The sequence below is a fragment of the Micropterus dolomieu genome, linkage group LG07 (assembly GCF_021292245.1).
Source record: "Micropterus dolomieu isolate WLL.071019.BEF.003 ecotype Adirondacks linkage group LG07, ASM2129224v1, whole genome shotgun sequence".
Taxonomy (NCBI): domain Eukaryota; kingdom Metazoa; phylum Chordata; class Actinopteri; order Centrarchiformes; family Centrarchidae; genus Micropterus; species Micropterus dolomieu.
The window spans coordinates 10053560-10078566 of record NC_060156.1 but is presented as its reverse complement, the minus strand read 5'-3'; the positions used below and the strand labels follow the sequence as shown (position 1 = coordinate 10078566).

The following is a 25007-nucleotide window of genomic DNA, read 5'->3' as shown; positions in this document are numbered from 1 at the left end:
GAACAGGGATACCATGGTCCTTAAACCAGGTACTGGTAGCTTTGGCACTGTGTGCAGGTGCCAAGTCCTGTTGGAAAATGAAATCTGCATCTCCATAAAGTTGGTCAGCAGCAGGAAGCATGAAGTGCTCTATAACTTCCTGGTAGACGGCTGCGTTGACCTTGGACCTCAGAAAACACAGTGGACGAACACCAGCAGATGACATGGTACCCCAAACCATCACTGACTGGAAACTTTACACAGGACTTCTGTGCCTCTCCTCTCTTCCTCCAGACTCTGGGACCCCCACATTTTTGAATGAGTTTTGTTTCACAATCCTCTCCAGGGTGCGGTTATCCCTATTGCTTGTACACTTTTTTCTACCACATCTTTTCCTTCCCTTCGCCGCTCTATAAATGTGCTTGGACACAGAGATAGACCATTTAAAGGCCTTTACAGGTGTTTTGAGTTAATTAGCTGATTAGTGTGGCACCAGATGTCTTTAATATTGAACCTTTTCACAATATTCTAATTTTCTGAGATACTGATTTTGAGGTTTTCATTAGTTGTCAGTTATAATCATCAAAATTAAAAAAGGAATGAACACTTGAAATATATCAGTCTGTGTGGAATGAATGTATACATTATACAAGTTTCACTTTTTGAATGGAATTACTGAAATAAATCAACTTTTTGATGATATTCTAATTATATGACCAGCACCTGTAGTTTATTTTCAGCTGGACACCTCAGTTGCCACTTTTTCTTTTTATTAATGCAGAATTTTTTTTATAATTTTTATACTTTTAATGAAGCTGAGAATGAGGTGGACTTTTGTGATCTTATCAGGCTGACCAGTCACACTTTTTCACAAAGTGTCTCCAAGAGAACAGTACATGTAGTGACGTCAACAGGAATTTATTAAGGCAAGAGATACTAAATGGAATTAAAGCCGCAAGCAGCGTTGTTTTAATAATCAGTGGGATTAGACTAGACAGCGAAAATCTGAAGTCGGTCAGTCTAATTCTGTAGGAGGAGTTTGTTAAAGTATGGAGTGTGTAAATCATCCATAAATTACCATAAAATTCAAAATGGCTGACTTCCTGTTGGGTTTAGGGCATCACTCCAAGAGGCTTTTTGATACATCTGAACATGATACGTTTCACAGAAATTTCGTACACGTTAGAGAAACTTTGTCCGGAGGCTGCGCTGTAGGGGGTGCTAGCAAGCCATTTTGCCACGCCCGTGCATGAAACCCATAAAATACAAAATCTTTTGCTACGCCTGAATTATGTGCAAAGTTTGTTGAGTATTCGAGTATGTTTAGGCCCCCAAAATTAAGGTTACTTTGCAAAAGAAAGAAAGAAAGAATAATAATAATCCCTTCAGTTTCAATAGGGAACTCACACATTTTGTGCTCAGGTCCTAACAAGTACAAGCAGGCAGAGACTGTCAAAGCAGGAGATAAAACAGGGAAAAGACAGCTGATTGTCTTAGAAGAATATTGTTTTAACATTTCAAAACTGCATGCAGTTTGCTTTAACGTATGGCTACATTAGAAATAATGACAAAGACAGGGCAAATTTGTAAGAAACAATAAAATAGAGCACAGACTGTTGCATTGATGCAAAATTCTCACTTCCTTCTGTTGGCTCTCTCATCTTATTCCCAATTTACTTGTTGTGTGAACATGTGAATTATTATTCATATTATTTACATACAATGTGCCTGTGACCTCTTGATGTTTTTTGACCTCTGATAAAGAGGATATGAAAGTTAATGATTTCTTACAGTCCAGTCAAAGTCTCCAAAGAGAAACAATTTTGCCTCTCTCTTCAGCAACATGAATCTTATGTAATCTATGTAATATTCAGTAGGTACACCAGGATGTGCCTCAGTAATGACAATGTAACTGTCTAATTTTCTCTTACAATGCAAGTCATCTTTTCCCTATCTTGACATTCAGTGTGCTGTATTGGCATGCATGTTTTATTTAAACAATGTTGCCAAAGCAGTTTGCAACAAAATCAAGTTTACATTTAAATATGACATAACAAGATCGAAACAATTCAATTTAGCAGTTAATAATAACAAATACAGATACAACATAGACTACAAATAAAAGTGAATGATCAAGATTTAACCTGCCATACAGCAAACATTGAGTCGCTGTCCCTCAAGTTGTGACACAGGGACACATACTTGGCTGCAAGGTTTGCTGTATGTCCTTCTCCCAGGATTATTCTTCAAGTTCTTTAAAATCCAGTTTATATATATATAATGTATGTATATATATAATGTGTGTGTGTGTGTGTGTGTGTGTATATATATATATATATATATATATATATATATATATATATATATATGTATATATGTATATGTATATATATATATATATATATATGTGTATATATATGTGTATATATATATATATATTTTTTTTATTATATAAATATAAAATACATTATCTTTTGCTAGCCTCTCCTAGTTCTACTACTTATACACACTTGCAAACAAACATACATGTATGTAAAGACACACACAACACCCTCCACTTTGCATGACCACTGCAGCTACTCGCTAATTTATTGCTGGGTCTTATATTGTATAACAATATTTGAAGTATTTGCTCTCTCCTCTAATAAGAACATAGATTACAAGCAACACTGAATTCACTATCTGCATCCCAGCTGATTGCTTGGCCTGCCTGTGTGTTAGTTTATATCTTTTTAAGCGCCAGAGTCTGGCTATTTACATTCATCCACTAAGCCTTAAAACAAATTATAATCGATCGGGGCGTGATGAAAAGGGTGGTCCTGCTGCAAATTAAAGGTAATGCAAGGTGACAAGGACAGCAGAATCACAATCCGCTCCTCTCGGAGTGTGTGGTGCAATAAAAAAGCACAATAACCCTCATGTCGTGAAGATGCAGTTTAAGAGAAATTCCTCTCTCTGTGTCATTCGGTTTACTCTCTACTATGAACTGTCAATGGCGGGAAAAGGTATTTTTTACCCACTTTTCAAAACAACCCACAGGACTGTAACAGTAGCATAACTGCAACTATGTTTTAAGCTGTTTTTTAATTATAATTTGTTGAAAATACAGAAATTTCAGTTATGCAGATAGATTAGTTTATGTCTGTAAATGCCATGGGTTTTCAGGGTTTGCATGGAGGAACCAAAAGCACATCAACTACTTATTAAAGAGGTGGTATTATGCTTTTTGGCTTTTCACCTCTCCTTTATAGCGTTATATATCTTTTTTTGTGCATGTAACAGGTTTGCAAAGTGAAAAAGCCCGAAGGGAGTTCCCATCTCCCACAGAAAGCTCTGCTCTGAACCGCTTGAAAACAGCTCGTTTGTAGTCCAGCCTTTCACTTCCTTTACTTGTGACGTCACAATGAAAAAGCGTCATAAAGCTTGCCAAGCATCTAGCGGGGTCAGGCACGCCCTCAAACCAAGCTAGTCTGAGCGGAGGCCCTTTGGCTCGACTCGCCTTTGTTTGGTTTTCCATTGTAGAAAGGTTGTACCTGTACCTGCTTCCAGGTACTTTTTTTCGTATCACCTCACCTCCGTTGAGGTTCCAAGCGAGCTGAGGGATACTAAAATGTAACGTGAAAACACGACAGACTGCTGATTGATCAGAGAGAATATTCACTATTCACTGTATCATCATTGCGTGCACCAGACAGAGGCCAGCAACAGAAAGTTTTAGATTTTACAGTTTTTGTATGGAATTTCATCACTAAATCCACTTGAGGTGAGAAATCAGTTGTGTAGATTTCGAATATTGACAGTTTACGAAAAGTGATGGCGGAGTCATCGGTATCTTCGGAGTTGAGGAGCTCCGCAAGTGTCTGCGGGGGAAGCCTGTACCAACCCGCGGGAGGAGCGTGTGAGGCCATCCAGCCGCCCGCTCACAGAGCCCTCTGCTCCCGCTGTCACACATACCGCTGCAGCAACAACGGCAGAGGAAAACACAGCTGGAAGGTTTTCATACCGCTTATCTGTCTTTACATTCTGAGTAATGTTGAAACGTTTTAACTTAAAAAAGAGAAAGCTGTGTGGATCACTGGTGTGTGGCGTATTGAAAATTACGTCGTGGCAGTTGTGTGTGGCGTCGCTATGACGACAAGCTATGTACTATCATTGGGTACTACCTGCAATTGAAAACGGAGCAGGGCCGTAGAGTCGAGTCTATCGATTTGCGCTATGGTAGCATTTTTCGGCAAGGCAGCATAGATCGTCAGAACACCGGCAACAGTTCAACATTTAGTCCTAAAAGACGATGCAACTCCGACTCTGTTTGGGCCTGAAAATTCACAACCTGTAAGTATGCTTTATTGGTTGTGAATTATATTTAAAATAAACATGGCAATGTAACTTCACAGACTGTTCAAGTGCGGAGTTGTTGTAAACGTTGGCTAACACAGCTAAAGTTATAGCTATAATGCTAACGTTAACACCTGATGTGAAAGCTACTGAGCAAACGTTCAAATAGTTTGGCCAATTTTTATGTAAAATTGAGTTGAAACATGGTGATTTTTGTAGTGGTTTATGGTAAAATGTGGAACAATGATGTCAGGTTTTGGGCACTGAGCTTTATTAGGAGAAGAATGGCGCCTGTGTTCGGCCATGCATCGGTCACTGCTCTGCTCTCTCATACATTTGTGGTCCTCCTTGTGATTTTCCTTGTGTCAATCCTATCAACTACCAGTAATGTCTCTGCAATCATACAGTATGACCGGGCCACGTTGCTCGGCATCAAGGTACATATGTATGACTTTTGTATTACCCGGGACAGATTCTCTGAGTTTTTCCCTCCTAAACTGGAGTGTCACACGTCATCACCGGAATACTTGTTGCTTACCCGGCGCCGTGGTAGGAGAAGGAAGCGGGGATCTAGGGCTGGGGTCCAGGTCTGGAGGAGAAAGTGGCGATCCCGTGGTTTTCCATCTGGGCCAAATGGATCTAGAGCTCCCGGGAGTGAGCGGTGCCTGAGGCCGGTTCCGGTCTGCGAGTCTGATCGGGACGTGGTCTGTGTGTCATCACCTGTGTTGAGCACCTCCGACCGGATCTTTCCCACCCAGCCTGTTTGCCGCCGTGCCCCGCCAGCGTGTTCTGTGCCCGGTTATCTGTCGGACGGATCATGCCATCCAGCCTGTCCCAGACCAGCCCTCTACCAGGATTGCACTTCTCAATGCTCGCTCCATTGCAAGCAAGGCTTTTACCCTGAACGACCATTTCGCTAAAGAGAGCTTGGATTTCCTATTCATTACGGAGATGTGGCAGCGTGAGAACGAACACCTTCATCTTAAAGAACTATGCCCCCCGGACTGCTCCGTGTTTGGAACTCCCCGGCTTTCGCGTCGTGGAAGCGGCCTTGTGTTGGTCTTTTGGGATTCTTTCTGCTGCAGTTTGATGGACACCGCTTCGTCCGACTCCTTTGAGCTGCAGATGTGTAAGGTTGGGAAACTACACCCCTTTTACTGTGTTTTAGTTTACCGACCCCCTGGTCCTGCACGTACATTTCCTGATGATTTCTCTGAGTTGTTAATGTCTATCATCAAACTAGATCGCGTTTTAATCTTTGGGCACTTTAATTTGCATATTGATGACCTCTCTTGTTCAACTGCAGTTGAACTGTTGACAATTATGGACTCTTTCAATTTTGTACAGCATGTTTCTGGCTCCATGCATAAAAAATGCCACACGTTGGACTTTTCTTGTGGCCTAAACATTGATAATCTGAGTGTTGAAGATCCTCAAATTAGTGACCATTATTGTGTTTCTTTTAATTTGTCACTTACCTCCATGCCTGCCGTCTGTAATGTTGTAATACAAAAACGTATCATTAGTGAGACAACACTTAGGGATTTCTCTGCCTCTTTTGAAACTCGCTCCTTTATTGAATGCGATGATGTTGATTTATTTTTTAAGTTTTAACGACCACTGCCTGTCGGTTTTGGATTTGGTAGCACCTGTTAAAAAGATTTCAGGGTCACAGAAGAAGGCCTTTCCATGGATAAATGATAATATTTGTAGTTTTAGGAGAAAATGTCGGAGGACTGAGCGCCAGTGGAAAGCCACTAAATTAGAGGTACACAGACTCCATTTAAAAGACATGATGCTAGATCTAAATGAATTGATAAAGCAGGCTCGCTCATCTTATTTCTCTAATCTTGTGTCAGGAAATAAGATCCCAAAATTTTGTTTGACACCATTGAAAAGCTTACTGCACCCCCAGCTCCTCTTGTGCCTGTGTACACACACGAGGACTGTAACAACTTTTTGATGTTTTTCTTGAACAAAGTGCATGACATTAGGGCCAGTGTTAATCCTCCACTCATTCGTGGTTGTTTTATTGAGTCCTCTACGGTGTCGTCTTGGTCGTCCTTCACTCCTGTCAGCTTACAGGATGTGAAGACCATAACAAGTAATATGAAACCGTCTTCAAGCCCTGCTGACATTGTCCCAACAAATCTATTTTTGAAAATATTTTATATCGTCGGCCCCTGTGTGGAAAAAATAATAAATCTGTCACTTAAATCTGGCTCAGTTCCCAGCTACTTCAAACACGCTGTGGTGAATCCGATCCTTAAAAAGCCCAATCTTGACCCTTCAGAACCTAAAAACTACAGGCCCATATCTAAACTTCCATTTATCTCCAAAATTTTGGAAAAAGTAGTGGCATGCCAGCTGACCTCCTTTATGGAGCAGCACAGCTCTTATCAAAGTCTCTAGCGATGTGATGATGGCAGCAGACTCTGGCCGCTACACTGTACTTGTACTTCTTGATTTGACTTCGGCTTTTGACACTGTGGATCACAATATATTGATCAGTCGGCTTCATAATAAGATGGGACTATCAGGATCTGTCCTACAGTGGTTCTCTTCCTATATTCATGACAGAACCTTTAATGTTGCTGTAAATAATGTACAGTCTGAGGTGACCAATTTGTCCTGCGGAGTGGCACGAGGTTCAGTTTTGGGCCCTATTTTGTTTTTACTGTACATTTTGCCACTTGGTCAAATTATCGGCTGTTTCAAGGATGTATCATACCATTTCTATGCTGACGATGTTGAGTTGTATTGTTCTTTTAATGATGCTGAGTTTCATCGTTTGCCTCTGTTTCTAGAGTGTGTGTCCTCCATCAAAGACTGGCTAGCCACAAATTATTTGCAGATAAATTCAAACAAGACTGAAACGCTGATTTTTGCCCCAAACCATAAGATCCCGCTAATCAAACAGCACCTTGGCTCTCTGGGCCCTTCTGTTAAATCCAGCCTCAGAAACCTAGGGGTTGTGTTTGACCAGGCCATGTCCCTGGAGACACACTCAAAACAGCTTCGAAATTGCTTTTATCACCTTAGGAACATCTCTAAAATCCGCAAAATGTTGTCAAAGAAGAATCTGGAAATGATAATTCACACTTTCATATCGACAAGACTACTGCAACGCTGTTTTTACCTGTCTGAAAGGTTCTGCTTTGAACAAATTGCAAATTGTTCAAAATTCTGCTGCTAGACTTTTAACAGGTGTCCCTCGAAGTTCTCATATTACACCAGTCTTTTTGGACCTCCATTGGCTCCCTGTACAATTCAGGATTCAGGATTTTAGTGCTGACTTTCAGATCCTTAAATGGTCAGGCCCCACATTACATCCTGGACCTTTTGAAGCCGTATTCCCCTGACCGCACTCTTCGGTCCTCTGGCCAGAACCTACTTGCAGTCCCTAAGACCCGTTATAAGACCCGAGGGGACATGTAATTTCAGTCTGTTGCTCCCAGACTGTGGAACGCTCTGCCCCTGTCCATGCGTCTGGCAGACACTGTTGTCTCTTATAAAAAGGATCTGAAAACATGTCTATTTAAGAAGGCTTTTCGTTGATGGGTTTTCACTAGTGTCATTTTAATTTTATATATTTATATACATTTTATACTGTTTATTTTTATTTACTCTTTTGTACAGCACTTTGTGATTTTATCTGAGAAAAGCGCTTTATAAATAAACTTTACTTACTTACTTACTTGAGTGGTTGTGGACTTGAGTAACTTATACCATCTGCTAGGTTACAGGTTTTGTACAAGTAAGATGCATCACTCTGTAGCTCAAGAGCGGAGTGTACAACACATAGGGTGAAAAGAGGAGCTGCAGCAATGTGCAGTATGAGAAAAATATGGTGTTTTTTGAAAATTAAACCATGTAAACCTGTTCTGGTACAACCCCTAATTAAGATTTTGAACCTGAAAATGAGCATAATACCACCTCTTTAATGCTTTAATTTTGATCCTCTCCCTCAGCATTATGTGAGTATTTTCACTTACTGTTATTTTAAATAGAGTGGCTTTTCATTCCCCAACTATCTTTTTCATCCCAAAACCAAAGAACAGCTGTGGTTGAAAGCAAAAAATACATAAATTAGATATATAAACAAAAGCATGTACATTAAAATCTAGAACACTCAGGTAAGGTGCTTAAGTTTATTGAGCCTTTAACAAGTTTGACCTGTGTGTTCTCACAGGCTTTGCCTGCAGGCGATACAGGTAACAGGATTTGCTGAAATGCAAACAAATTCAAACAAATAGTGTAGAACCTTAACTGAGAAATGTGAGGTAGTTTGGCAAGCAGCACTGGCTAAGGTATATGTTCCAAATAGACGTATTAAAAAATATAAACATACTAATGAAAAAAACAATTTGAATCCCACGGTAAACCCCATTGTAAATCTCATTATAGGCTGTTTTGACCACAGAGGTATATCCCTCCGCTTGTGTCTTCTTGTCATCTTGATGTCTCACACATAAACATTCAGCCTGTCTGCTTGTCAGTGTGTTCCAATGGTTTAATGGAATAAATTATCTTGCCGTGCTGACAGCTTCAGACATGTCTGTTGTATGTAACATGCAGTCTCCTAAATGACACATCATGTCACTATCTGACAGGCTGAGAAAAGCGGGATATCCAGAGATGCTTGCTTGTTGAATAACACATGTATTCTAGATGCAAAAGTATTATAATGAATATGTGTTACAGAGGAGCCAGTTTTCCTTTTTTGTTGTTCATTGTCTAATTGTAGCAGGACTCAATCATCTCCATCCTTTCACATTGACAAATATTGTGGCTGAAAACATTAAAATTAAAATCTGAACATGTTCTTTTGTTGTCATGTTGGGGAAATTAATCATCTGAAGATGTGGTGATGCAATGCCTTTATATGCAAGAGAATGTGACATTTCCTCACAAGACACCTGTGTTTTGGTGCTGACTGTGACTGGCCTGCTTCCTGGTGATACCCTTTTTCTTGAGGCTGAGTTGCTGCTGTTGTTAGAGAAAAGCTGAGGTAGTAATGTTAAAGTTATCAGTAGTAGTGTGGGGTCCTAACATGTGTTTTCAGTCCATTTTTTGTGGGTGTAGACCATTGATTCGTTGTTTATGCTGCTCTGTGCATTGTCAAACATGACAATGGCAACAAAATTGCGCTCTGTCCTCAAACATGTTCCATTTCATAAACTTTAGCTTAAATGCCAACGTTTCTTTGCCTAATAGCTCAGCTAGTGAATCTCGCCACAATGAAATGCGTTTTTGATATGGACACACTTTGAATTTCTGTAATTTTTGTCTGTACGATTTTACAATTTTCTCTATTTTCTGTCTTCAGTGTGCTGAGCTTTGTCCTGTCTGGTGAGCTTTCTGCTCCCAACCATTTTCTTGCAGGGAAATTGACTGGGATAAACCATTAATAGCTACCCACTGCACAATCAACTCACGCACAGAAATATATATGCGTGCACGCACATATACGACACAGAAATACACACATGCATCCATTCCTACCATCCACCTGTGGAAAGCACCAGGGCCACAAGCCTGCTGAGAAATCATTTCCCGAGCAAGCGAGCGAGGCAATTCCGTCGCAGCGAGGAGGAAAAAAGGGTTTTTTAATGGGGAAAAATGGGACGCAGGGGAAGAGTTAGCAGTAGCAGCCAAGATAATTGATGGCAACTGTTTGGGTACAAGATTAAGATTCATGGGTAGGACCACACATGAGGGCTGGAAACTGGTATGCGCTGGAGGCATGAAAGATATGAGGCAACATTTTGACTGGCCTGCTGCCTTAATTGATAGAGTGCCATCCCAGATGCAGCATAAAAAAGAAAAACTGTCCGAAAGAATTTCACTCACCCGTAGAATGGAGGCTAGGGTGGATCCCAACACCTGGGCACGAATTGAGAAGGACAGAGAGAGAGAAAGGGATGGAAAGGGGGGAAAAGAAAGTGGTAGAAGCCCAGAGGCAAGAGAGATGGGTTTTCATGTAGAAGGTCAGTGATTCCTATCAGCAGACATGCTGGAAAATGGTTTGTAAGGAAAGTGTGTGAGTTACACTCTCCCACTCCTCACCAACTACCCTTGAGGAGCCTTTCAGCAGTTTGTTACTCACAACTGCCCCAGTGGAACTGCTCAGTGGCCCACAGCAGAAGACATACAGTAGCTTCTGCTGTGAATGTGAAACTGTATGAAAGTGGAGTAAGGTGTTGTAGGGAAAGTGCATGGAGCCAAGTTGACATTTCCTTGATACAGTTACTTGTGTTTAAAAAAACACATCAAATTTTTTACACAATGAATACCTATCAGATACTTGATGCTTTATGAAGACAAAAACCTCCCAAAGGGGAGAGCTGTAGAATAACTAATACTTTATATTATGAGTCTTTCTAGCAGCAATTTGGAGGTTCACCATTGGTAAATACCTGAACCACTGAGCTGATTGTGATTCATGCTATAGTGGGAATGGTTGAGAATATAAAGTAAGTTGTGCTCAGTTGCTGAAATGAAATAGATCAAAACTGAGGGAACATGGAAAAATAGCTGACAGGAGATGAGAGAAGACAAAGGTAGAGTCAGATATTAAAGGTTGTTCATTTAATAACTAAGTATCAATGAGTCTGTACAGTATCCATTTCCATGAAGTTTCTGAAGAATTACTCCATTTGTGAGAGGACTGGCCTCTGGGTTGAACACTGCATTTTGCATTATGTGCCACGCAGATTTGGTCACGTTAGACCTAGACGTCAGTCTCACCAGTCAGTAGTGATAGATTTTTACAAAAGTTTCATTGATTCTGTAATAATGTTCAATATATCAGTCAGGTTTGGGTCTCTATCTAACATCCATTGCAACCCACTAATCAAAATTATAACAATGAGCAGTAAAATAATTGGAGTGGTGCAGGAACCATTTATCGCCTTTGCTTCTGAGAGTTTTTCACACGACCACAAATGGCCACTTTTCAGAAAAACATAAAGATATATTGTAGCATTGGAACAAACAACAGCCTGGACTGTGTGTGTTGTGTGATTAGTTAAAGGTAATTTTCTTTCTTTGATCATTATTAGCCTTCTCTAGATGTAAGGCACTTAGAGGTATTGTTTAGTTCTGCTGTACCATCACTGTGTGAGTCTAAATCATAATAAACCAAATTCGATCTCTAAATAGCAGCAGTGTGTGTGTGTGTGTGTGTGTGTGTGTGTATGTGTGTGTGTGTGTGTGTGTGTATTTTACTGAGCACCCCCTGAGGTCCAGTTAACTTCGTCAGTGTGTTGCTGTTAAAAGAAAAGCTCAAGGCCACCGCACAGATGCACATACACCAAGTGTTCTCAACCTTTTATACACATCCGACACTGTCACACACATACACACATATCAGCACCAATTTTGGATGTGAGCTGTTCATTTGAACCCGATGCTCAGCCTATCTACTGTCCCTCTTTAGCAGACAACTGGGATACAAACCACCTCCGAGCATATATTTCACTCACCTTGTGTTAGCTGGACACACTGAGACTGCAGGAGCAAATGCAAAGCCTCCCTGGGAAAACTTAAAACTGCCATTGATTGGAGAGACTCTGCTTGAATCTCAAGGAAAGGCAAGTTGTTTTGCCATAAAATACAGTAATCACATGTATAGCCTTGAATGCACATGTGCAGATATATGCATAGATACACATACATTCACTTTATGTATACCGTGCCTGCAGTTTAGCCCAGATCTAAAACCGATTTGGTAACATGAAGTCTAACTGAAAATCACTCTTCACATCTGTTGGGAGTAACTTGTTTTCTTTCCTTATCCTCTGTCTTCACACTGACCTCCTAAAGTCATGATAAACCATGTTTAGTAATAAATGTCCAAAGCATAATTTTCTAGTAAAGAAAGGTTACGATATGGTAACCCTAGTTCGCACAGGCGGAGCCCTCTACTGGACTCTATGGGTACTACCTCCTCCAATCACACGCACGCACTTGCCCACTGAAATTTTATCGTGGACGTAGCCTACTAATAGGACGTTGCTACCGATACGTGCATAATGTATAAATAGCTGTGTCCCTACTGCCTCAGCATCCGACCGCCTCTTCAGCAGACGGCATCAGAGCGGCAGGGCTCATCGGTAGAGGGCTTCGCCTGTGCTTATAAAACTAGGGTTACCTAGACATACACATCTCACACAGGCTTCGCCCTCTACTGGACTCTATGGGTACAGTGGTTGGAGCCCTAGCCGCCACCACCTGTCGGCCCCAGGCCGGCCAAAGCCTCGACCACCACATCACCTAGTCACAGTATGGTGGGACACCCCTGAGAAGGTCACTGAACGGCCTGACCATTAACACCTGGACTGCCCTGACTTCTCAATGGAACGTCAGGCACTGCCATTGTATGTTCCCCCTCTACACCCAGTAGTCACCAGATCCTCACTTTTCAGATCCTAGGTCGCACTTGCGAGCTGTACCTCGAGAAGGAGCCCGACATATCCAAGAGATAGAAACGGGCACAGTAAGGGCCAATATGCCATTGTGCAGATCTCTTCGACACACACCCCACTGAAAAAGGGTCGTAGACACTTCCACACATCTGAGTGGAATGTGCACGCACCGCTAAGGGTGGGTCTGTTCCCGCCCGTGTACAGGCTTCGGAGATTCACTCGCAAAGCCAGCTGGCCAGGCTCTTCTTGGACAGGGTTTTACTGACTGCACTATCACTGAAACAGATAAACAGCTGACCAGTGCATCGAATGGGGGCTGTGTGCTCTACATAGGATGTTAGCATAGCACACATGGACACAACAGATGCACTCTCACCTCGCTGCACCCTAGGTGGGGTAGGGGAGTAGAAAGCATCCAAATTTATTGTACTGGACCTGAACATGCTCCTTATGTTCTTAAGAACAAAGGAGGTGTGTTGTCTCAATCCGGCTGCACTGTGGACACCAAGAACCAGCATGCAGCTGGGGTGAACCGACAGGCACACAGCTCACTCACCTTCGTAGCAGAGGTGAGAGCAAGGCGCAGGGCTGTTCGAGAGATAGCATTTTCGATGAGGACTGCTCCAGGTGCTTATAAGGTGCAGATATTAGAGCCACCAACACAAGCAGCAAGTCTTACTGAGGCACTGAGAGACACGACCCCGGTCGCGATCTTCTCACACCCTGCAGAAAGGGTATCACGAGGGGGTGGGTGAAGACTGTCCTGTCACCAAACCCCCCATGACAGGAGAGCTAGCTGCAGCGCGACAGCCCCTCCTCCATCAGACCTTGCAGGAAAGAGAAAACAGATCCCACCGAACAGGTTGGCATATCCCTTTCAATGTATCAACGCTGAAAGCCCAACCACTTAGCTTTAAAGCAAGACGTGGTGGAGACTGCCCGCCACTTGGATGGTCTGTACGACCTCAGCGGATAGACCAGCCTGAGTCTGCCTCTCCCCACTTTTAGGAGCAAAACCTGGAAAGGCTGGTCCAACGCCAGCATTGTGCATATGAAGCCTCACCCTTGTGACAGAGCCCCCCAGACCCTAGGTACAGGCCAAGGCTCTGTCACTGTAGTCTGCGTCACTTCTACCAGAATGACGAACGACCATTCCTCACCTAACTGGAGGGATGAGATGGGGTGGGGGGAAACGCAAACAGCAGCCCTTCTGGCAATGGCGCGTGTGTAACTCGTCCATCATGGTTGGGCTGTCCTGTGGCTGAATTGAGAACCACAGTGGGCAATGGGTGGCAAACAGATCCACCTCCGCTCTCCCGAAGCGAGCTCAGATCTGCTGAACCACATTGTTGTGCAGTCTCCACCCGCTCGGTTGTGGATGTGTGGTGTGTGGCCCCCTCAGCTCTCCTCAGGGAGCCACAACTCTCACTGCACTGGCAGGTATCATGAGGTCGTGAGTAGAAAAGAACCCTCATGCCCTTATTGCGCAACGATTGCAGGGTGATGCATCTGCTGAGCGCGTGGGGGGCTAGCAAGTAGTTGAGAGGAGAAACGTAGATATTCCCTATTACTGTGTCACCTCAACATGAAATAGGCGTCTTTCAGGTCGATGGCGGTGAACCAGTTGCCGGGCTGGCTGGCTGATTATCAGCATGTGGAAACGCCCTATTGTCCATTATGCTGGTTCAGGTGGCGGAGATCCAGAATGGCTCAGAAGCATCTCGTCTTTTTGGGGACCAAAAAGTACATGGAGCAAGATGCCCTAAGACAGCCTGTTTCAGCAGAAGTTGCTGGATCTTGGCGGCCAGGAAGTTCACTTCCTCTTGAGAGGATAAACTGGATTCCATTATGCCCAGGAAAACTGGTGGTATGCAGCAGAACTGAAGAGAGTAGCCTCGTCTCAGAATGCTGTCCACCCAGCTTGTCAGCATGCAGCGGCGTCGCCATTCTGCATTAAAATGTGTACACGTACAATGCATCTTCGGCACTCTACCACCAAACTTTCCATAAATTGAAGTTTAGCCCAAGGGGGGGGCGACGTCCATGGTGTCCTTGAACGCACCACAGCTCGCTGCTCCAATGACGGCCCAACATGCAACAGTAACACCGTGAGCGCGTCGTCAGTGGAGCAGTCAATATCAACACAGGTGCTAAGTGAAGCCGGGTCAGGACAGGGCATCCTCCTCTCCACTGCGGCGAGCTGCTGCTGGGAGAACAAGCCGCTGTTCATTGTGATACACACAGCATTGTCAGTGTGTACACAAGCAGCACATGAAACACAAATTATTGCATGCTGGACACATAACGTAGGGAGGAGGTCTGATGGTGTCATCAGCCTCTCTCCCTCTGTCACCCTTTTCTTTTCTTTTTTTAATAAATAATAAGGCTTTGACTTTTTCCAAGGGCTGCAATCGAAAAGGCCGTGGTGTCCTTGAACGCACCATGGGCCTTTTTCGAAAAGGTTGATCCAGAGTTGGAAAAGGCCGACCGGGCCATGAACGCACCACAGCCGCTGTGACTGAAGATGAGACGTCACCTGGTGTTGAGCAGCGGCAGGGTAGACAGCCTCGCCTGCTGCAACAAGGCGCTACGAGCCGCTCGTGGAGGAAACGAAACCAACCGAAGTAGCGAGGGATCTCTTTCGTCCAGCTATACCGAGAGAGACCTGACTTTGGCTGTCTCTCTCTGGCTATAGCGGACTAGCTTAGCTGCGCTGTGAACGCTCGGCAAAAGAGATATCGGCAGGGCGGCGTATCTATTTATGGAGCTTGTTTCTGGGCTGTCACGTCGTGGAGGCGGACCATTATGGCCACGAGGACTCGGCGGTCAGGCTAGCGAAGTGGACGCCCTCACCCACCCTCTCACTCGGTGGTGAATTCAGTGAGCAGTTTGCCGTTTGCTGAAGAAAAAAGGATGCTGAGGCAGTAGGGACACTGCTATTTATACGTCACGCACATATCAGTAGCGACGTCCTATTGGTCTACGTGCACGATAAAATTTCAGTGGGCAAGTGCGTGCGTGTGATTGGAGGAGGTAGTCCCCTAAGAGTCCAGTAGAGGGCGGAGCCTGTGTGAGATAGAACCCTGTTCTGCCATTTATCTGCCTGTGCTCACAGTGTGAGCAACACCACCAAAGTCAGCTGTAGTTGGCAGAGCTCTCTAGCTGGGGAAATCTAAGTGGAAGGACAAGCTGGCCTCTCAAATTTAACCAGGGACCCTTTCTGACATGATATGATCATACAGCCTCGACAAGAGGGTCAGCAATTCTTCTCTGCTCAACAAGCTGAACTCGTCATACAACTACTTTTTGAGAGGCACGGTCTGGCCCTCACTCACACTAAAACCAAGCTCTGAAACCATATAGTATTTGTAGGCAAACTTTAAAGAAGCATCCAGAGCAGCTCTGGAGGGTCTGTCATTGACTGCTTCAGTCTCTACTGGAGCAGCAGCTAATTCATCAAATTAAGAAAAGCTCCACCCACTTCCTCGTTAATGAAGGCTGTGGTGAAAATGATGACGGTGCTTTTGGTGCTATTTAGTTTTGAAATGCACCATATATTGTGTTTCTTACTGTCAGCATCTCATTTACCCTGGTTCATTTTGCCCTCCACTGGTTGAAGCATAATTGGTATAATGGTGGTATATCAGCAGCTGGTGGTCACGCACTCATGCTCAGAGACAATTCTCCTAAGTTAATTGTTGAGCTACAAAATATATGCTCCCACCAGTGGTATACACATCTATTTCACATATTCTACCGATACTCTTCTCATCAATTCATCCCTACAGTTAAAACCCCTCTTCTACTCTCTTCAATCCTAGTATCAAAATCACACAGTGGGATGAGTCTAAAGGTGTACTGACTTTTGCCAGACACAATCCAGAATACCATGTAGTTTTCTCACTTCTTTTCCTACTATATTCCAAAGACTATTAAAGGTTCAGTGTGTAAGTTCTAGTGACGAGTGGTGAGGGTTGCGAATTGCACCCCCCCCTCCCCTATCCAAGTGAGCAGTATAGCTATGGTGCCTGAGACAGGACAAACATGTCATCCATAAAAGAGATTGCCAGTCAAGAAATGAGGTTTCTTTAAGATATATTAAGAAATTATATAAATTATATAAATATATTATTGTTACTTTTTCATTAATAAACAACAGCCACATGAAGAAATGAAGTGCTAAATGATGTCTCACACTAATACATTATTTTACATCTTGGGAGGGTTGGCTATTCTGGACTAACATAGAAGAAAATGGAAATCAAGAAATTCTCAAAAACTATCACATCTAGTGCATCCAGTATGACCACTGACAGATACCAGGACAATGTAAGCCTCACTGTTTCTGCACCACAGTCCATTATAAACCACATGACGTTTACAAAGGCATTGGCTGGGGAGGATCAAGGCTCCTCTCGCTTTGCTTAATTAGATAAGCATGCAAATATTACCAAAAAGTCTTTTTAATTTTTTGAAATACAACAGAAACACAAAGTAGTACTAAATAACTACATGAAGTTACAATCCACCTACATATTTTTTCTACCAGCGCAGTAAACGTTTAGCTGGCTGATCTGAGCTTCGATGCTGGAAGCTGCCGTTTTATTGCCAATTAGTGATCAGCTGATTCTCAAGAATGTAACAGACAAAGCCAAAACAGAGCGCAGGAGAAAGAGATAACTACATGAAATTAATCCAACTAACATAACATCACAAGCCAAAGCACAGCGCTGGAGAATAAACCAATCCAACTAACAATAAATGTTTTTCTACCAGTCAGTAAAAGTTTAGCTGGCTGATGCTTCCATGCTCTAAGCTAATGTTACGGTTTTATTGCCAATTAACGTTACTGATTCAATGTAGTGAGGGGCGTCTACACTACTGGAATTACACAAGCAGAAGAAGAACGCTGTGATGACGAAACAAGCTCTGTAGCGCTGTTTGTTCATTGACGGCTACAGTAGAAACATGATGACAAAATATGGCAACCTCCACAGCAGAGGGTGCCCGTGGTTATGTAGATATAAATGTCTCATTCTAAGGTAATAAAAACGTAACGGTTCATTATGTAAGGTCTTTATACACCACTGAAAACATAGTTATGGATCTTATATTGCATTTCTGTCAATAGAGCATCAGAAATATTACACACTGGACCTTTAACAAGCTTGTGCTATCCGTTAACATTTTGCAGACATTGCGGCACATGGCTATAAAACTGTATTTTCTGTAATGGTACCTAACAACTGGTTGTTATGGCAACTCTTAAATGATGAAGGGAAAAAGCATCAAACAACTGACCGGTTTAAATTTTGTAGACAAAGACCAGATTCTCACATCATTACCTAAGTTTCTCATATGTAATTGCGTTCCACATGTTAAGTGCAAAGAAACATGTCATTGTATAGAAAAAACATATTTTCTTTTATAATTCTTTGCAATTATTTGATTTTAAGTTACATTACATTTACTCATTTGGTAGACGCTTTTTAAAAACTCTTTTAAACTTTCAAACTCACACAACAGCCAAAGAACACTGGAATTTGCCTACATTGTTTTTTTTATGAATTTATTTTTTATTATAATCTAAAATGAATTTAGTAGACTAACTAACTGTTTTCTGCAAAGTACTTTAGTCTGGTCAATACACTTGTGTGTTGCAAGTTTGAGCCAAATCTGAGGGTCATACATACGTGCACATTTTGACACACATGCTCACACACATTTATACTGGTCAGTGCAGAACCTACAAGGCTTTTCAATAGACCTACTGTCAGCAGCGTATTCAGTCAAGAAGAAGCAGCTTGAGGATTTTGGGTAATGAGGTGTGTGTCAGTGTCAGCCAATCACTCCCCTGTGTCTTGGATGGATTTTGCTTGTCTGAAGGCGAGTTTACATCCTACAGAGATACAGGGAGCAAGGTGGTGAAAGAGAATAGTGGTATAGGGGGCAGCCTTCATACTTTTTAGGCAATGGACTGACTCCCTGGACCGCTGACTTAGAAAATAAGTTATTTTCACATTTGAAACATGCATTCTGCTACACTATGCAACTGTTAATTTACTCCTCTAATGGCAACACTAACCATACAACAACACAGACAACAACACACACACGCACACAGACATAGGTGACAGTAGTGTGTTATCAGTGGCAGCCTGATTACTGTTTGCATGCTTCCACTCAAAACGTCCACTCCCTTCTTCTGTTTCCTTCCTGCAACACCAGACTGTTACATTTACAGCTACACTGAACACACCAAACACACAAGCATGTGAGTGAATCAAAGTTTAAGTAGCTCAATTAATAAACACTGATGATACATAAAAAAGATTTGTGCCTGTGTGAATTGTAATGTAATTCAACACACGGATGTAATGGAAGGTAAATACATTTTAGTTTACACACTTCGCACAGGGTGTTTATGCACGTAATTCACATGGTTAGTAGTACACTCACATTTTGATTGGGCTAATCTGGCATTGCTTTTTATCACCCTTTGTTGCCACACACCCCCCCGGTTCTAGGAGTAGGCTCCTGCTAACAAATGTAAGATGAATATTTACTCTCACTGGATTTTTAGCTCTACTTTGGCATCTGGCAAATCCTGAGAAAAATATGTAGGTCTTAACTTGCTAAATGTTTGACTTTCTTTACCCACCAGTGGCTGGTCTTAACTGTCTTCCATGTGGTGATGGGCAGGTAGCGTACGGTCAGTTCATTAGAGCTTGTTTGCTGAAAACGTCTGACTACTGCTAGAAAGGGTACATAGATACATGCAATGTAGTCAGGTTCTGTAAGCAAGGGTTTCACATTCTGACAGCTGCAGTCTACATACTGTGGAAAACTCCCACAAGGTGTTTGGGCTGTGTGCACCAGCGAGAGCATGAATGCTAATTTATGGTAGACCATATGGAGAAAGCAACAGCATTGTTGGTAGGTGACCAGAGCTCAGAGGGCGGCGAGAGGTTAGCGTTACTGGACTGTGCCGTCATCACGAACACTCATCTAGTTATTGTTTCTGATGCTTATTAAGCCGCTCAGCAGATGGACGATAATCTGGGCCATGATTACCTTCAGAAGCAGTGGCTTGTAACTCATACTTAGCCAGCAAAGCTCATCTGGGGAACATTAGGGGACAAAGCTCCGACCTCAGATGTGGCACTTTTTATTCAGTGTGGCTGACAGAAAATTTGGTATTTTTGTCCTGTCCCCGGTGTTTGAGAGCAACTCCTACAAGTTTCTGCAGTTTATTCAAGGCACGTTAGCCAAGCTCAGTTATTGACAGTGTTTACTTGTGGAAGTGACATTTCCAACTTTATTTAATTCAGTCACTTACCAGCTATTGAGATGACCTTTTGCTGGCTTTGTGGCAGGAACCTATAAACCTCAGAGACTCACCAGCTTTATAGGCATTCAATAATTGCACAAGGCACTATTGATGAAGTTGTTGTGTGCACTACCTATGAAATGAATTGGGCAAGGAGCAGAAACCACAGCAGTGCAGTGCCTATGTAATCCTGATGAGGTTATTTATGAAATTAAAATTGATAAAAATGTGGCTCAAAGGCATTTCGATCTCTTTGCTTTTATGTAAATAACTCACGGTTTGCATGCCCTAAATGGCTGACTCGTGTCAAAGACAGTGATGGAGGCATTCTGGTGGTTGTCTGTTGGAGACACATGGGGGCTGCATGGGAGGCATTTAAAGCCAGCTACAAACCCATCTGTCCCTAAGAAAGTTTGACTGATTTGTGAGAGAAAGATAGATGGATGGAGAATAGTGAGGGAGAGTCTCTTCATTCTCAGAGGAAATGGAGAAAAGCCTGGCTTCTCCACTCATATATAGGTATGTGTATCAAAACCTTTGGTTTATGATAAGTATAAGCAATTTTGCCTTATCCATACTAATGAGAGCAGGCTCCTCACAAGCTTGCTGTCTATGTCAAATCATTTCAGAATAAACTTTAAATTTCCTTCTAGACCATATAAATTGAGCCAGATATGCATATCCACCCATCGGCTCATAATCTTCTCATTAATTACATATATTGGAAAATCTTGAATCATAATGATTCATTGCCTTAATCCATCACTTCTGAGATGAAATTCACTGCAAACAAATTACATTTATTTACCCACATGAGGATTTCTAATATATATATATATATATATATATATATATATATATATATTATATATGGGACAGAGACATTTAATCTCATTGAATCTCATCAAGTATGCCGGGCAGTGAAATCCATCAGACAGATAAGATGGATTCTCTTCTATAGAACAGCCGTAAGTTTTAAACAATATGAAGATTCATCTGTTCTTGCAGTCTATTCCTGCATCATAAGCAGTATGTTAAACAGTCAGTGACTCAGTGTCTTATAGCATGTATTCCTGGCTAGGCAAGCCACCTCAATAGACCAAAATAAAGACCAGAGACTGTGTTTTATACAACCTTTGCTGTGAAATACAGGCTCAAATGTAACACACAGAGCATGGAGACAAATGGATTCGATCATACAGTGAGAGGGGGAAAATACATCCTGAGGTCTATCATTTACAGCCTGTCCACGTTCTTGCACACACATGCAGACATATCACCAGTAGGATCACCAAGCAGTAAACCTGCGACTGTTCACACTTCCTCTATATACGCTCTACACAGCACAGATGGTTATGTTGTGGTTCACTTGGCAGTCAGCACCCTCTCAGGCTCATGCAGAGCTATAGGATTTCAAAAGGCGTTTCATTAGAAATCACACGTGGCGGGGGTGCGGGTGAATAAATAAATAAAAAACATATAGACTTCACTTAGCTCCAGACTGGTTGAAAAAATCAGCAGGCTTACTGAAGGCATGCTTGAGGAAGCAAATGGGTATAAAAAAGTAAATTCCAGCAGACATCACATGCCACAATGCTCTTTTCCTCTGATCTCAGAGCCCTGCCCCGAGGGTGCAATAACAGTTTATTACACCTGGCCTCACTTTATGACCCCCCACCCTCCACCCCGCTCCCCTCAAGCTTACGCTAACTGTTATTGAAAACACCCAGGTCTGCTATATATCATTCCTGAGCAGCATGTTATGCTATGTGCAACCTAGCTAATCACCACCAGCTCATAACGGGTATTGTCCAGGTCACATTGGAATACTTCCACTTATCTAATATCTGCTTAGATGTGGAAGTGTTTCACCACAATCCCATTTGTCTTTACAGCCTATGTTACCTTGGGGCTGAATAATCTTTTCCCCCTATGTTTCTGTGGTGTAATGATGGGGAGTAAATAGGAAATAGAACTGAAAGATTTTGCCACCGAGAGCCTGTATGGAGGAATCGAGTAAATGAGTTTGGCCTAAATTATTGCTAGCCAAGAGGAGTGCAGACATTCAGGTTGAATTCAGAGGGATTTTTTTTTTTAAAGGACAATATAGTGTATAGTAGGGTGTGTAATGGATCTTGAATCAAAATGCATGGTGTCAAAAAGGATCTTTCAGTGTGGAAGTGTTCAGAGAGAGCGGTAACAGCTCATGGGTGACAGTATGACAAGACTCAGGGAAGAACCTGTCACGCCTCTGTCACACTAGTCTTTTGTCATCAAGAGGGTGCAGGTGAGAGAGAAACACCCCCATGGCAATACAAATTAAACTAAATTATAATGCTTTAAAAGAATGAATATGCAATGCAATTAATAAAAAGTTGTAGCACCCCCTGAAAATGGGATGGCCCATTTCAAGGGAATTATCCTAATAAATTAATTTGAATATAATTACAAGTCATATAAGAAGTCACATAATGTTGTGAATGTAGCTTGTGTTGTAAGTGGACACTTGAGGTCAACAAAATCTCCTAAGGAAAGAAGTGCAAAATTGCAGACTTTAGGATTTATGTGCTTTTCTCAATGTGCATTTGCAATGTGTGTGTGCACATGTGTGTTTTCATCCTAGAGTGGGGAGAAGCAGCTGATTGGGCAGATGGCTTGTGTCATCACAGGTGGGAGCAAGGTGTGTGATGGGTGGGCAATGGGTCTGTTTAATTACTTGTCAAGTGAGCAGCCCAGCTAGCTGCTAAAGAGCTTGCATGTGCCCCGAGGGGCGATGTGAGGTGGGGTTGGGGTTCAGTGGGGTCCAGTGAGTTCCTAGTCTTACAAGCCAAGGCCAGCTGAGCAGGTGCTGCAGCTCACTGTCCAACGGCCCATGTTTACACTACACAGTCTCTGAATGTTTTTTGTACAATAAGTCTGGCACACAATAACACAAATCAGCTTTTTGTATATGAAATCTCTGTTTAAATGCGGTAGTTGCTTTCTTTTAATTTATAAAGCAAAGTTTGGAGTGATCATTCTATTTTTGTTGGTAGTCTAGATCAAGACTACATTCACACTACAAGAAATTCTTATCAAGGTGACCAGTACTGTGGTATTTATGGTCAATGCTCAAGCTGTTTTCTCAATCAAAACAAAGTTTTTCTAAACCAAACCTGATATGTAATATAGCTATATTAACATTTCTTCCCCCTCTGTCTATGCCTCTTATTTTTCTAGTATGTGCTGGTACAGAGAACAAGCTGAGCACGCTGTCGGACCTGGAGCAGCAGTACCGCACCCTGCGGAAATACTACGAGAACTGTGAAGTCGTAATGGGAAACCTTGAGATCACAAGCATCGACCGCAGTCGGGACCTCACTTTCCTCAGAGTAAGGACTAAACAAAATGATAAAATAAACAAGTTGTGAATCATATTTGTACATACATGCCCAGAATTCTGAACTTACCTAAGGTGATTGAAAGGGCTTGATTGATTTAAAAAACTTTAGTTACTAGTCTTGCTCACATGAAGTAGGCTGTGCATATAAGCCTGCCATTGGCCAACCATTTCAGTCAGAAATCTAACTAAAACACTATTTTACAAGGGCACCCACGCTGCATCCTGGGGCCCAAGACGATTGTGACTGGTTTAAAAAAATACAAATAAGCCAGCACTTTTTGTCCCCGTATACCTGAATAATAATGGTTTCATCTAGGCCTTTCTCCAGCGCCGGCACAGAGCTAAAATGTGTGGAGATAGGTCAGGCTATCATGTTGTAAGTTAAACAACATAAAATAATTTTGACAATCAAGGAAAAAGATAATACATATAATTGGATTTCTCAAATTATTAATGATGTTAACTGACATCCCTAGGAGTCAGCATTGCACCTGAAAACACATTTGTTTGGCTGCACTTTGAATAAACTGAAATGTGCCTAAATAGTTTGGAATAGTTTGAAAGTTGCTAACACTTTTACATGTGTCAGACTAGCAAACAAACATTTCATGGTTGCACATACAGGTGCTGGTCATATAATTAGAATATCATCAAAAAGTTGATTTATTTCGGTAATCCCATTCAAAAAGTGAAACTTGGATATTATATTCATTCATTACACACAGACTGATATATTTCAAATGTTTATTTCATTTAATTGTGATGATTAAAACTGACAACTAATGAAAATCCCAAATTCAGTACGTCCTGGTAGACGGCTGCGTTGACCTTGGACCTCAGAAAACACAGTGGACGAACACCAGCAGATGACATGGCACCCAAAACCATCACTGACTGGAAACTTTACACTGGACTTCAAGCAACGTGGATTCTGTGTCTCTCCTCTCTTCCTGCAGACTCTGGGACCTTGATTTCCAAAGGAAATGCAAAATTTACTTTCATCAGAGAACATAACTTTGGACCACTCAGCAGCAGTCCAGTCCTTTTTGTCTTTAGGCCAGGCGAGACGTTTCTGACTCTGCATCTTGTTCAAGAGTGGCTTGACACAAGGAATGCGACAGCTGAAACCCATGTCTTGCATACGTCTGTGCGTGGTGGTTCTTGAAGCACTGACTCCGGCTGCAGTCCACTCTTTGTGAATTTCCCCCACATTTTTGAATGGGTTTTGTTTCACAATCCTCTCTAGGGTGCGGTTATCCCTATTGCTTGTACATTACTTTTCCTTCCCTTCGGCTCTCTATTGATGTGCTTGGACACAGAGCTCTGTGAACAGCCAGCCTCTTTAGCAATGATCTTTTGTGTCTTGCCCTCCTTGTGCAAGGTGTCAATGGTCGTCTTTTGGACAGCTGTCAAGTCAGCAGTCTTCCCCATGATTGTGTAGCCTACAGAACTAGACTGAGAGACCATTTAAAGGCCTTTGCAGGTGTTTTGAGTTAATTAGCTGATTAGAGTGTGGCACCAGGTGTCTTCAATATTGAACCTTTTCAAAATA

At 42.2% G+C, this 25007-nt stretch overlaps 1 protein-coding gene across 1 annotated transcript in view; it reads left to right on the top strand.

The window, feature by feature from the left end:
- LOC123973492 (receptor tyrosine-protein kinase erbB-4-like) overlaps positions 1-25007 on the top strand; it is a 366438-nt gene that overhangs the window by 164804 nt on the left and 176627 nt on the right. Inside the window, exon 2 of the mRNA XM_046053563.1 lies at positions 23293-23444. Within this exon, the coding sequence (XP_045909519.1) occupies positions 23293-23444 (152 nt within the window). The remainder of the gene's footprint in view (positions 1-23292; positions 23445-25007) is intronic.